Genomic DNA, 13,616 nt, shown 5'->3' with positions numbered 1-13,616 from the left:
TATAATGGCCATGAATAGGAAATCTTCCACCAATTAATTATGAATCTGCTATTTCTTATTTTTGTTACCATGATGATAACTTATAGCAGAGCCTAGTATTGCTAGCAGGACTCGTTTCTTATTGGTAACATGAGTGTTAAATATAAAGTTAATAACATATGTTTTAACTATGATTTAAGTGGTTTAAAAATACTAAATAAGTAACCATGATTATTTTATGGAATTTGGGTCCATTGGAATATAAAGAATATTGTTTGTTTCAGCAGTTTAAATTGCTCTTTGTGATTGTAGCTGTAATTAATGAAAGAAATAAGCATGCGTTGTGAAAGCATGTTGAATACATTGGTTAAACAGTTTAACTTAAACTATTACAAAGCTTAAAAGTTGTTTACATTTTACTTACCATAAATGTATTAGTTACATGTCTGCAAGGAATTCAATTGTCTCTCTCTCTCCCACTCCCCCCTTTTTCCAGGTTTTGGAGTGTTTGCCTTAATTCTTTTTATTAAAGGAGATTTTGTTGTCGAATATAGGGGAGAAACGATCACCTTAATTGAAGCTGAACAAAGAAGAGAGGCCAATCATGACACTTTTTTTATGTTTGACTTCATCTGGCAGAACAAGAAGTGGAGGTAGGGTTTTTTGTTTTGTTTTTTGTTTGTTTGTTTAATGAATACACTTTAAAATTTACAGTAAAAAAAGTTTATTTCATTTTGTTCACATTTAAATTTGTCTTGCTGTGGTTTATTAGACAAAATGATTATTTTTTGTTTCCTGAAGCATTGATGCTACTCATGAGGATGGCTCCCTTGGCCGCCTTATATATGATGATCACATAAACCCAAATTGTACAATGAAAAGGATTATCGTTGAGGGAAAACCTTGTTTGTGCCTATTCGCTGCAAGAGATATCATTTCTGGAGAGGAACTCGCATATGACTATGGAGGAAGTCACTGGCCTTGGAGAAAGGTTTGGCAAAATTTGACAACTTTTATAATTTGTACAGTAGAGGAAATGGATAAAGTATAAATAAACAACTAGAACAATGCTCTATATTTTTGTTGACCTCCATACATTATCCCAAATGTTTCCAACTATGTTTGAAACCAAAGAAATTCTAATTCAAATAAGAAATTTTAGCCATTGTAGTGGTGTCATTGCATATATATAAAATTTATGACGTTTCTTTGCGGGTATGGCATTGTTAACAGGTGATGCAATGACACCACTACAATAATTTTTTTTTTTTTTTTTTTTTTTTTTTTGGTGATAAATGTATGTGAGGGAATAAAAGCCTTTAAAATTGCTTAAAATACATATATAATAGCAATGAAGCAATAATAATTTTGGTTTAAATCAAGTATCAAAGCATTGTTTTATGGTTTTCAAGTTTGAATCAAGTTGTATGGTTTTATTAAACAAAAATGTCAAAATATGTAATATTTAAAAAATACTGACTAAACAACAATTAATTCAAATGTTCACTTGATCATTAACATTTGGCCATTTCTGTACAACAGAATTGCTACGGCTACTGTCACTACCTGAACAAGAATATGTGGCCGTCAAAACATGCAAACTTCAATGAACAGAATATTTAGTAAGATAATATAGTGTTCTGTGTTAGTGTAGGTTTACTTTAATTTATCTTTTATTTAATGGAATAGTGGACTTAGTGAATTCACAATAGCACTTTGCTAAAGTAAGAGTTTAAAATGGTTTAAATGCATAGTGCAGCCGTAGAAAAGCAGTTTAATGTGTTTCATGGATTCTCATCCATAGAATGCACCACTTTGGGTATTTTGCCAGTTAATCAACAGTTAAACAAGTAATCATATATTTTTTAAATCAAGTACTCCTTAATGTAATCATGGAATCATGACACCCCTTATGTAAGCCATTCAAACCCTTTGGTACACACACTTCACAGGTTTGGCATGGTGGGGACCTTGTCTAATAAGTAAAGACTTGTAACTATTTTTTATATAACTTTATTACAGCCTCCATGCAAGGATGATGACAACATGACAGCCATAGAGAACTGCTCTGAGGATTCTGTAACTACTGCAGGCATTTCACGATTCACAGCTGAGGTATGTGTTTTTATTATCTGTCTGTGCCTCTTTATCTGTCTGTGCCTCTTTATCTGTCTGTCTGTGTCTGTACCTCTTTATCTGTCTGTGCCTCTATATCTGTCTGTCTCTGCCTGTGCCTCTATATCTGTCTGTGACTATATCTGTCTGTGCCTCTTTATCTGTCTGTCTGTGTCTGTACCTCTTTATCTGTCTGTGCCTCTATATCTGTCTGTCTCTGCCTGTGCCTCTATATCTGTCTGTGACTATATCTGTCTGTGCCTCTTTATCTGTCTGTCTCTGTCTGTGCCTCTTTATCTGTCTGTTTCTGTCTGTGCCTCTTTATCTGTCTTTGCCTCTTTATCTGTCTTTATCTGTCTGTGCCTCTTTATCTGTCTGTGCCTCTTTATCTGTCTGTCTCTGTCTGTGCCTCTTTATCTGTCTGTGCCTCTTTATCTGTCTGTCTCTGTCTGTGCCTCTTTATCTGTCTGTGCCTCTTTATCTGTCTGTCTGTGTCTGTGCCTCTTTATTTGTCTGTGCCTCTTTTTTTGTCTGTGCCTCTTTATCTGCCTGTGCCTCTTTATCTGTCTGTCTCTGTCTGTGCCTCTTTATCTGTCTGTGCCTCTTTATCTGTCTGTGCCTCTTTATCTGTCTGTCTCTGTCTGTGCCTCTTTATCTGTCTGTGCCTCTTTATCTGTCTGTGCCTCTTTATCTGTCTGTCTCTGTCTGTGCCTCTTTATCTGTCTGTGCCTCTTTATCTGCATGTGCCTCTTTATCTGTCTGTGCCTCTATATCTGTCTGTGCCTCTTTATCTGTCTGTGCCTCTTTATCTGTCTGTATCTGTCTGTGCCTCTTTATCTGTCTGTGCCTCTATATCTGTCTGTCTCTGTCTGTGCCTCTTTATCTGTCTGTGCCTCTTTATCTGTCTGTGCCTCTTTATCTGTCTGTGCCTCTTTATCTGTCTGTCTCTGTCTGTGCCTCTTTATCTGTCTGTGCCTCTATATCTGCATGTGCCTCTATATCTGTCTGTGCCTCTATATCTGTCTGTCTCTGTCTGTGCCTCTTTATCTGTCTGTGTCTCTATATCTGCATGTGCCTCTATATCTGTCTGTGCCTCTATCTGTCTGTGCCTCTTTATCTGTCTGTCTCTGTCTGTGCCTCTTTATCTGTCTGTCTCTGTCTGTGCCTCTTTATCTGTCTGTGTCTCTATCTGCATGTGCCTCTATATCTGTCTGTGCCTCTATCTGTCTGTGCCTCTATCTGTCTGTGCCTCTTTATCTGTCTGTGCCTCTATATCTGTCTGTGCCTCTTTATCTGTCTGTCTATTAATTTCTTATATTTGGTTTTGACATTGGAAAGTCTTACACACTGTTTCCAGTGTAATGTGCATTGTGGGGTCCTTTAGTTTTATGAAAGCCATTCAAACCCTTTGGTACACACACTTCACAGGTTTGGCATGGTGGGGACCTTGTCTAATAAGTAAAGACTTGTAACTATTTTTTATATAACTTTATTACAGCCTCCATGCAAGGATGATGACAACAGGACAGCCATAGAGAACTGCTCTGAGGATTCTGTAACTACTGCAAGCACTTCACGATTCACAGCTGAGGTATGTGTTTTTATTATCTGTCTGTGCCTCTTTATCTGTCTGTACCTCTTTATCTGTCTGTCTCTGTCTGTGCCTCTTTATCTGTCTGTGCCTCTTTATCTGTCTGTCTGTGTCTGTGCCTCTTTATCTGTCTGTGCCTCTTTATCTGTCTGTGCCTCTATATCTGTCTGTCTCTGTATGTGTCTCTTTATCTGTCTGTGCTTGTATATCTGTCTGTCTCTGTCTGTGCCTCTTTATCTGTCTGTGCCTCTTTATCTCTCTGTGCCTCTATATCTGTCTGTCTCTGTCTGTGTCTCTTTATCTGTCTGTGCTTGTATATCTGTCTGTCTCTGTCTGTGCCTCTTTATCTGTCTGTGCCTCTTTATCTCTCTGTGCCTCTATATCTGTCTGTCTCTGTCTGTGCCTCTTTATCTGTCTGTCTGTGTCTGTGCCTCTTTATCTGTCTGTGCCTCTTTATCTGTCTGTCTGTGTCTGTGCCTCTTTATCTGTCTGTGCCTCTTTATCTGTCTGTCTGTGTCTGTGCCTCTTTATCTGTCTGTGCCTCTTTATCTGTCTGTCTCTGTCTGTGCCTCTTTATCTGTCTGTGCCTCTTTATCTGTCTGTGCCTCTTTATCTGTCTGTCTGTGTCTGTGCCTCTTTATCTGTCTGTGCCTCTTTATCTGTCTGTGCCTCTTTATCTGTCTGTCTCTGTCTGTGCCTCTTTATCTGTCTGTGCCTCTATATCTGCATGTGCCTCTATATCTGTCTGTGCCTCTTTATCTGTCTGTCTCTGTCTGTGTCTCTATATCTGCATGTGCCTCTATATCTGTCTGTGCCTCTATCTGTCTGTGCCTCTTTATCTGTCTGTGCCTCTTTATCTGTCTGTGCCTCTATATCTGTCTGTGCCTCTTTATCTGTCTGTCTATTAATTTCTTATATTTGGTTTTGACATTGGAAAGTCTTACACACTGTTTCCAGTGTAATGTGCATTGTGGGGTCCTTTAGTTTTATGAAAGCCATTCAAACCCTTTGGTACACACACTTCACAGGTTTGGCATGGTGGGGACCTTGTCTAATAAGTAAAGACTTGTAACTATTTTTTATATAACTTTATTACAGCCTCCATGCAAGGATGATGACAACAGGACAGCCATAGAGAACTGCTCTGAGGATTCTGTAACTACTGCAAGCACTTCACGATTCACAGCTGAGGTATGTGTTTTTATTATCTGTCTGTGCCTCTTTATCTGTCTGTACCTCTTTATCTGTCTGTCTCTGTCTGTGCCTCTTTATCTGTCTGTGCCTCTTTATCTGTCTGTCTGTGTCTGTGCCTCTTTATCTGTCTGTGCCTCTTTATCTGTCTGTGCCTCTATATCTGTCTGTCTCTGTCTGTGTCTCTTTATCTGTCTGTGCTTGTATATCTGTCTGTCTCTGTCTGTGCCTCTTTATCTGTCTGTGTCTCTTTATCTCTCTGTGCCTCTATATCTGTCTGTCTCTGTCTGTGCCTCTTTATCTGTCTGTCTGTGTCTGTGCCTCTTTATCTGTCTGTGCCTCTTTATCTGTCTGTCTGTGTCTGTGCCTCTTTATCTGTCTGTGCCTCTTTATCTGTCTGTCTGTGTCTGTGCCTCTTTATCTGTCTGTGCCTCTTTATCTGTCTGTCTCTGTCTGTGCCTCTTTATCTGTCTGTGCCTCTTTATCTGTCTGTGCCTCTTTATCTGTCTGTGCCTCTTTATCTGTCTGTCTGTGTCTGTGCCTCTTTATCTGTCTGTGCCTCTTTATCTGTCTGTCTCTGTCTGTGCCTCTTTATCTGTCTGTGCCTCTATATCTGCATGTGCCTCTATATCTGTCTGTGCCTCTTTATCTGTCTGTCTGTGCCTCTTTATCTGTCTGTGTCTCTATATCTGCATGTGCCTCTATATCTGTCTGTGCCTCTTTATCTGTCTGTGCCTCTTTATCTGTCTGTCTGTGTCTGTGCCTCTTTATCTGTCTGTGCCTCTTTATCTGTCTGTCTATTAATTTCTTATATTTGGTTTTGACATGGGAAAGTCTTACACACTGTTTCCAGTGTAATGTGCATTGTGGGGACCTGTAGTTTTAGGAAAGCCATTCAAACCCTTTGGTACACACACTTCACAGGTTTGGCATGGTGGGGACCTTGTCTAATAAGTAAAGACTTGTAACTATTTTTTATATAACTTTATTACAGCCTCCATGCAAGGATGATGACAACATGACAGCCATAGAGAACTGCTCTGAGGATTCTGTAACTACTGCAAGCACTTCACGATTCACAGCTGAGGTATGTGTATTTATTATCTGTCTGTGCCTCTTTATCTGTCTGTGCCTCTTTATCTGTCTGTCTGTGTCTGTGCCTCTTTATCTGTCTGTGCCTCTTTATCTGTCTGTGCCTCTTTATCTGTCTGTATCTGTCTGTGCCTCTTTATCTGTCTGTGCCTCTATATCTGTCTGTCTCTGTCTGTGTCTCTTTATCTGTCTGTGCTTGTATATTTGTCTGTCTCTGTCTGTGCCTCTTTATCTGTCTGTGCCTCTTTATCTCTCTGTGCCTCTATATCTGTCTGTCTCTGTCTGTGCCTCTTTATCTGTCTGTCTGTGTCTGTGCCTCTTTATCTGTCTGTGCCTCTTTATCTGTCTGTCTGTGTCTGTGCCTCTTTATCTGTCTGTCTGTGTCTGTGCCTCTTTATCTGTCTGTGCCTCTTTATCTGTCTGTCTGTGTCTGTGCCTCTTTATCTGTCTGTCTCTGTCTGTGCCTCTTTATCTGTCTGTGCCTCTATATCTGCATGTGCCTATATCTGTCTGTGCCTCTTTATCTGTCTGTCTCTGTCTGTGCCTCTTTATCTGTCTGTGTCTCTATATCTGCATGTGCCTCTATATCTGTCTGTGCCTCTTTATCTGTCTGTGCCTCTATATCTGTCTGTGCCTCTTTATCTGTCTGTGCCTCTTTATCTGTCTGTCTATTAATTTCTTATATTTGGTTTTGACATTGGAAAGTCTTACACACTGTTTCCAGAGTAATGTGCATTGTGGGGTCCTTTAGTTTTATGAAAGCCATTCAAACCCTTTGGTACACACACTTCACAGGTTTGGCATGGTGGGGACCTTGTCTAATAAGTAAAGACTTGTAACTATTTTTTATATAACTTTATTACAGACTCCATGCAAGGATGATGACAACATGACAGCCATAGAGAACTGCTCTGAGGATTCTGTAACTACTGCAAGCACTTCACGATTCACAGCTGAGGTATGTGTATTTATTATCTGTCTGTCCCTCTTTATCTGTCTGTCTGTGTCTGTGCCTCTTTATCTGTCTGTCTGTGTCTGTGCCTCTTTATCTGTCTGTGCCTCTTTATCTGTCTGTCTATTAATTTCTTATATTTGGTTTTGACATGGGAAAGTCTTACACACTGTTTCCAGTGTAATGTGCATTGTTGGGACCTGTAGTTTTAGGAAAGCCATTCAAACCCTTTGGTACACACACTTCACAGGTTTGGCATGGTGGGGACCTTGTCTAATAAGTAAAGACTTGTAACTATTTTTTATATAACTTTATTACAGCCTCCATGCAAGGATGATGAGAACATGACAGCCATAGAGAACTGCTCTGAGGATTCTGTAACTACTGCAAGCACTTCACGATTCACAGCTGAGGTATGTGTATTTATTATCTGTCTGTGCCTCTTTATCTGTCTGTGCCTCTTTATCTGTCTGTCTCTGTCTGTGCCTCTTTATCTGTCTGTGCCTCTTTATCTGTCTGTCTGTGTCTGTGCCTCTTTATCTGTCTGTGCCTCTTTATCTGTCTGTGCCTATTTATCTGTCTGTATCTGTCTGTGCCTCTTTATCTGTCTGTGCCCTATATCTGTCTGTCTCTGTCTGTGCCTCTTTATCTGTCTGTGCCTCTATATCTGTCTGTCTCTGTCTGTGCCTCTTTATCTGTCTGTGCCTCTTTATCTGTCTGTCTCTGTCTGTGCCTCTTTATCTGTCTGTGCCTCTTTATCTGTCTGTCTCTGTCTGTGCCTCTTTTTCTGTCTGTGCCTCTATATCTGTCTGTCTCTGTCTGTGCCTCTTTATCTGTCTGTGCCTCTTTATCTGTCTGTGCCTCTATATCTGTCTGTCTCTGTCTGTGCCTCTTTATCTGTCTGTGCTTCTTTATCTGTCTGTGCCTCTATATCTGTCTGTCTCTGTCTGTGCCTCTTTATCTATCTGTGCCTCTTTATCTGTCTGTGCCTCTATATCTGTCTGTCTCTGTCTGTGCCTCTTTATCTGTCTGTGCCTCTTTATCTGTCTGTCTCTGTCTGTGCCTCTTTATCTGTCTGTGCCTCTTTATCTGCCTGTGCCTCTTTATCTGTCTGTGCCTCTTTATCTGTCTGTCTCTGTCTGTGCCTCTTTATCTGTCTGTGCCTCTATATCTGTCTGTCTCTGTCTGTGCCTCTTTATCTGTCTGTGCCTCTATATCTGTCTGTCTCTGTCTGTGCCTCTTTATCTGTCTGTGCCTCTTTATCTGTCTGTGCCTCTTTATCTGTCTGTGCCTCTATATGTGTCTGTCTCTGTCTGTGCCTCTTTATCTATCTGTGCCTCTTTATCTGTCTGTGCCTCTATATCTGTCTGTCTCTGTCTGTGCCTCTTTATCTGTCTGTCTCTGTCTGTGCCTCTTTATCTGTCTGTGCCTCTTTATCTGTCTGTGCCTCTTTATCTGTCTGTCTCTGTCTGTGCCTCTATATCTGCATGTGCCTCTATATCTGCATGTGCCTCTTTATCTGTCTGTGCCTCTTTATCTGCATGTGCCTCTATATCTGTCTGTGCCTCTTTATCTGTCTGTCTATTAATTTCTTATATTTGGTTTTGACATGGGAAAGTCTTACACACTGTTTCCAGTGTAATGTGCATTGTGGGGTCCTTTAGTTTTAGGAAAGCCATTCAAACCCTTTGGTACACGCACTTCACAGGTTTGGCATGGTGGGGACCTTGTCTAATAAGTAAAGACTTGTAACTATTTTTTATATAACTTTATTACAGCCTCCATGCAAGGATGATGACAACATGACAGCCATAGAGAACTGCTCTGAGGATTCTGTAACTACTGCAAGCACTTCACGATTCACAGCTGAGGTATGTGTTTATTTATTATCTGTCTGTGCCTCTTTATCTGTCTGTGCCTCTTTATCTGTCTGTCTCTGTCTGTGCCTCTTTATCTGTCTGTGCCTCTTTATCTGTCTGTGCCTCTATATCTGTCTGTGCCTCTATATCTGCCTGTGCCTCTTTATCTGTCTGTGCCTCTTTATCTGTCTGTGCCTCTTTATCTGTCTGTCTGTGTCTGTGCCTCTTTATCTGTCTGTGCCTCTTTATCTGTCTGTATCTGTCTGTGCCTCTTTATCTGTCTGTGCCTCTATATCTGTCTGTCTCTGTCTGTGCCTCTTTATCTGTCTGTGCCTCTTTATCTGTCTGTCTGTGTCTGTGCCTCTTTATCTGTCTGTCTCTGTCTGTGCCTCTTTATCTGTCTGTGCCTCTATATCTGTCTGTCTCTGTCTGTGCCTCTTTATCTGTCTGTGCCTGTATATCTGTCTGTCTCTGTCTGTGCCTCTTTATCTGTCTGTGCCTCTTTATCTATCTGTGCCTCTTTATCTGTCTGTGCCTCTATATCTGTCTGTCTCTGCCTGTGCCTCTATATCTGTCTGTGCCTCTTTATCTGTCTGTGCCTCTTTATCTGTCTGTCTCTGTCTGTGCCTCTTTATCTGTCTGTGCCTCTTTATCTGTCTGTCTCTGTCTGTGCCTCTTTATCTGTCTGTGCCTCTATATCTGTCTGTGCCTATTTATCTGTCTGTGCCTCTATATCTGTCTGTGCCTCTTTATCTGTCTGTCTCTGTGTGTGCCTCTATATCTGTCTGTGCCTCTTTATCTGTCTGTGCCTCTCTGTCTGTGCCTCTCTGTCTGTCTGTGCCTCTTTATCTGTCTGTGCCTCTCTGTCTGTGCCTCTTTATCTGTCTGTGCCTCTTTATCTGTCTGTGCCTCTCTGTCTGTCTGTGCCTCTTTATCTGTCTGTGCCTCTCTGTCTGTGCCTCTTTATCTGTCTGTGCCTCTCTGTCTGTGCCTCTTTTTCTGTCTGTGCCTCTTTATCTGTCTGTGCCTCTTTATCTGTCTGTGCCTCTCTGTCTGTCTGTGCCTCTCTGTCTGTGCCTCTCTGTCTGTGCCTCTTTATCTGTCTGTGCCTCTTTATCTGTCTGTGCCTCTCTGTCTGTCTGTGCCTCTTTATCTGTCTGTGCCTCTCTGTCTGTGCCTCTTTATCTGTCTGTGCCTCTTTATCTGTCTGTGCCTCTCTGTCTGCCTGTGCCTCTCTGTCTGTGCCTCTCTGTCTGTGCCTCTTTATCTGTCTGTGCCTCTTTATCTGTCTGTGCCTCTCTGTCTGTCTGTGCCTCTTTATCTGTCTGTGCCTCTCTGTCTGTGCCTCTTTATCTGTCTGTGCCTCTCTGTCTGTGCCTCTTTATCTGTCTGTGCCTCTTTATCTGTCTGTGCCTCTTTTTCTGTCTGTGCCTCAGTGTCTCTGTCTGACAGAGAGTTTCTTTTTTCCACTTCATTTTCATATTTTTATTTCTTTTTTGTTCTTAACAGCCTTTGGTTGATTACTCAGACAGCGACGATGGCGTTGTGTGTTCTAAAAATATGACATCTTATAAAAAGGTATTTTTATTTAATTTTATTTACTTACTCTCATACCGAAATTGCATTATTTTTAGCTGAATAATGTGAAGTACATTTAAAAGGACAAATAAAAGTATTTTGGACCACCTTAAAATATGTTTTCTAAATGCAAGTTGCTATTGTGAATAATTCAACAATTTCGTACATATGCGGTTTATTTTGATTGGTCTTAATTAAAATTCATCTAGTGACATGGGAATTCTCCAGTCGTTTATTGTGCATAAAATACAACACAGCTAAAAATCCAATTAATAACTAACTGTATAAATCTGATGTACAATCTACAATTGTCTAATACAATTTCATTGCAATATTAAGTTATAGTCAGGGGTGTATAATTTCTAATTTCACTAGAATAGTCTTAAGGTGCTTGGTTACTATATTGTTTGTTTTTAATATTGTTTGGTAATGGTTCACGACCTGTTTTGTTAAAGGGATAGTTCACCCAAAATTTTTAATTTTAATTAATTGCTCACCCTCATGTCGTTTCACACCCATAAGACATTCTTGGCCACAAGATATTTTTGGTGATATCCAAGTGCTTTCTTTCTCTCCATCTGGAGTTAGAATGACAGGCAAAAGTTCAGATTTCATCAACATTATTTCAGTCTGTTTTCTGAAGATGAATAAGGGTCTTATGGGTTTGGAACAACATGAGGATGAGTAATGTTAATGATAGAATTTTCATTTTTGAGGGAACTATCCCTTTAAATTGATAGACATGGATAGAGCGTTTAACAAATGTTGACTTAAAAGATACAGATTTTACACATTCATTTTAAAGTGTAAAAAAGGCTACAGTTCTTTTTCATTATATGAGAAACATACTTTTTTTAGATCATTTAAAACTTGTCATTGTGATGTTTTTGTTTTTAGAGATCCGTGATTCGTGATGATTCGGATGATCTCTTTGAAAATTCCAGTGTAAACAGTGATGATGACCATACAGACATTCAAAATGACATCAGAAGGAATCGTGCACCATTTGCAATTAGTGAACAACATTCCGCTTGTACCACAACATCCAAAAGAGCGAAAAACACCAGAGTAAGTGTTAATTACTTGAATAGCTTGAACAGATCAGAACAGAACAGAATAGAATAGAGAATAGCCTATGGTAGAGGATAAAATTAACTGAATGGTCATTGTCTTTCAAGGCTAGATGGAAGATTGCTGAGTACTCAGATGGATCGAGTGAAGATGAGTTATCTGTCAGTGAGGAAGAGTACATTCCTGACACATCAGAGAGTTACACATCAGATAGTGGCATGAGCTTTACTGCTTCACCAAAAAGTAAAGAAGAAAAGTTACAGATTTTGTCAGTCCGGAGCAGTTCAGCTGTGAACAGAATCAAAAAGTTCAGTACTCAAAGCAGCAGTGATATTTTTATTTATGCTGAATAAAGTCGTAGTTTTTGTTCGAATCATTGATCGATTCACTGATTCATGACCGTTTGAATCTTTTTTTGAAGAACGCGGAAGAGAAGACGATGCTAAATAAAGTCGTAGTTTTTGTTATTTTTGGACCCAAATGTATTTTGGATGCTTCAAGAGACTCTAATTAACCCACTGATGTCTCATATGGACTACTGTGATGATGTTTTTATTCCCTTTCTGGACATGGACAGTATAGTGTGCATACACTTGCATACGCTCTCAGACTAAATATAAAATATCTTAAACTGTGTGTGAAGATGAACGGAGGTCTTACGGGTGTGGAACGACATTAGGGAGAGGAGTTAATGACATTTCATTTTTGGGTGAACTAACCCTTTAACATGCATTTGTGGTCTCATGAATCTATTTGTTCCTGGTCATGACGTTTTGACTGAGCACAAATGATGTTTAACTTTATATATTTATTTTGAATTTTACGATAGCACACCGCTGATTTTGTAGCATATTTTGACTGAAATCATTGCTTGCTTTATTTATTTCTTCTTATATAAGACTCTTATACTTTGTACTTATACCTTTTATAATGGATATTATTGTTCATTAAAACTGACATTAACAAAAATGTCGTGCTTTCCAGCATACACCCCGCCTACCAAGTAAGGGTACTATTGGCAGTGAAAACACAAGCCTGATCAGGGTTACCCAACCGTACTGTACTGAACTGTACCACTCAGTGAAATAAAACCACTGGTTGATGCATTGTTGATGCAAGTGCTTCTCATGAGTAAAATGCTAATGTGTTCCCCCCACAGGTTACGTTAAGAAGACGGCCTGGAACAAACATGAGATACAGGCTGTGGAGGCGCATATGATGAGGTTTATTAACAACCGCAAAATTCCAGGAAAGGCAGACTGCATGAGGTGTAAAGAGGCGGAACTTGCACTTAAAAATAAAGAGTGGTCCACACTTAAATTTTACATCAAAAATCTCCGCTCTAAACAGAAAAGATCTGACACATTAATTGGCACACTGGCAGATTAAATTGTTCATTGGTAGAAACAAGCTTTTATAGCTTTAAAACAAGCGTCCATAGTCACATGGTTATAACTAGACCATCAGTTTCATATTATTGTATAATCCTTATCTGCTTCAAATGTATAATTTTTTTTCTTCTATAAACGCAGGCATGGTGGACTTTAATGCTAAAGTTACTTGAGAATGCAGTGTTGGTCATGAAGGGTTTTAGTAATTCATAATTTTTTAAAACTCGTATAATGTTTACTGTGAACATCTTCATGAATGTTTTAAGCTAATGTTTCTTGACTTGGCTATGGTGACGTACTGATGTTATGAGTTTTGAAAATGTCATATACTGTATTACACATTTTTTTACTCAACCTTGAAAAGTACTAACAATGTTGTTTATACATATAAAACAAACATCTACAAAATCAATTAAAGCATGGAGCAAATTGGAGCTCCTGTTTTGTCTAAAGTACTGCAGATTGTCTTTCGTGTGTGAGTTCGGGTGTTTGGTGTGTGAGTTCGGTCCCCACAGTGACCAAAGACTGGTGTTTGGTGTTTGAGTTCGGTCCCCACAGTGACCAAAGACGGGTGTTTGGTGTGTGAGTTTGGTCCCCACAGTGACTAAAGACTGGCGTTTGGTGTGTGAGTTCAGTCCCCACAGTGACCAAAGACTGGTGTTTGGTGTGTGAGTTCGGTCCCCACACTGACTAAAGACGGGTGTTTGGTGTGTGAGTTTGGTCCCCACAGTGACTAAAGACTGGCGTTTGGTGTGTGAGTTCAGTCCCCACAGTGACCAAAGACTGGTGTTTGGTGT

The 13,616-nt window shown here is 39.8% G+C and overlaps 1 protein-coding gene and 1 long non-coding RNA gene across 2 annotated transcripts in view; both read left to right on the top strand.

The window, feature by feature from the left end:
* Window positions 1–927, top strand: part of LOC137046783 (uncharacterized) — a 1,186-nt gene extending 259 nt beyond the window's left edge. Inside the window, exons 2-3 of the long non-coding RNA XR_010899074.1 lie at window positions 476–632; window positions 781–927. This is a non-coding gene — a long non-coding RNA (uncharacterized lncRNA). The remainder of the gene's footprint in view (window positions 1–475; window positions 633–780) is intronic.
* A 4,967-nt stretch (window positions 928–5,894) lies between these two features.
* Window positions 5,895–12,817, top strand: LOC137046089 (uncharacterized). The gene is made up of 8 exons (XM_067423142.1): window positions 5,895–5,963; window positions 6,834–6,926; window positions 7,241–7,333; window positions 8,699–8,791; window positions 10,289–10,357; window positions 11,255–11,425; window positions 11,536–11,671; window positions 12,588–12,817. Exons 1-8 carry the CDS (start codon window positions 5,895–5,897, stop codon window positions 12,815–12,817), a joined length of 954 nt encoding a protein of 317 aa, XP_067279243.1.
* Window positions 12,818–13,616: the final 799 nt, after the last annotated feature.

The sequence above is a fragment of the Pseudorasbora parva genome, chromosome 18 (genome assembly GCF_024679245.1).
Source record: "Pseudorasbora parva isolate DD20220531a chromosome 18, ASM2467924v1, whole genome shotgun sequence".
Taxonomy (NCBI): Eukaryota; Metazoa; Chordata; class Actinopteri; order Cypriniformes; family Gobionidae; genus Pseudorasbora; species Pseudorasbora parva.
This window is presented reverse-complemented; position numbering and strand designations above follow the sequence as displayed.

Excerpts from the sequence above, each read along its gene's own strand:
- LOC137046089 (XM_067423142.1), top strand. The coding sequence starts at position 5,895 with ATGACAGCCATAGAGAACTGCTCTGAGGATTCTGTAACTACTGCAAGC. Across the intron at positions 5,964-6,833 it reads CTTCACGATTCACAGCTGAG|ACTCCATGCAAGGATGATGA; the intron begins GTATGTGTATTT and ends ACTTTATTACAG. Across the intron at positions 11,426-11,535 it reads AAAGAGCGAAAAACACCAGA|GCTAGATGGAAGATTGCTGA; the intron begins GTAAGTGTTAAT and ends TTGTCTTTCAAG.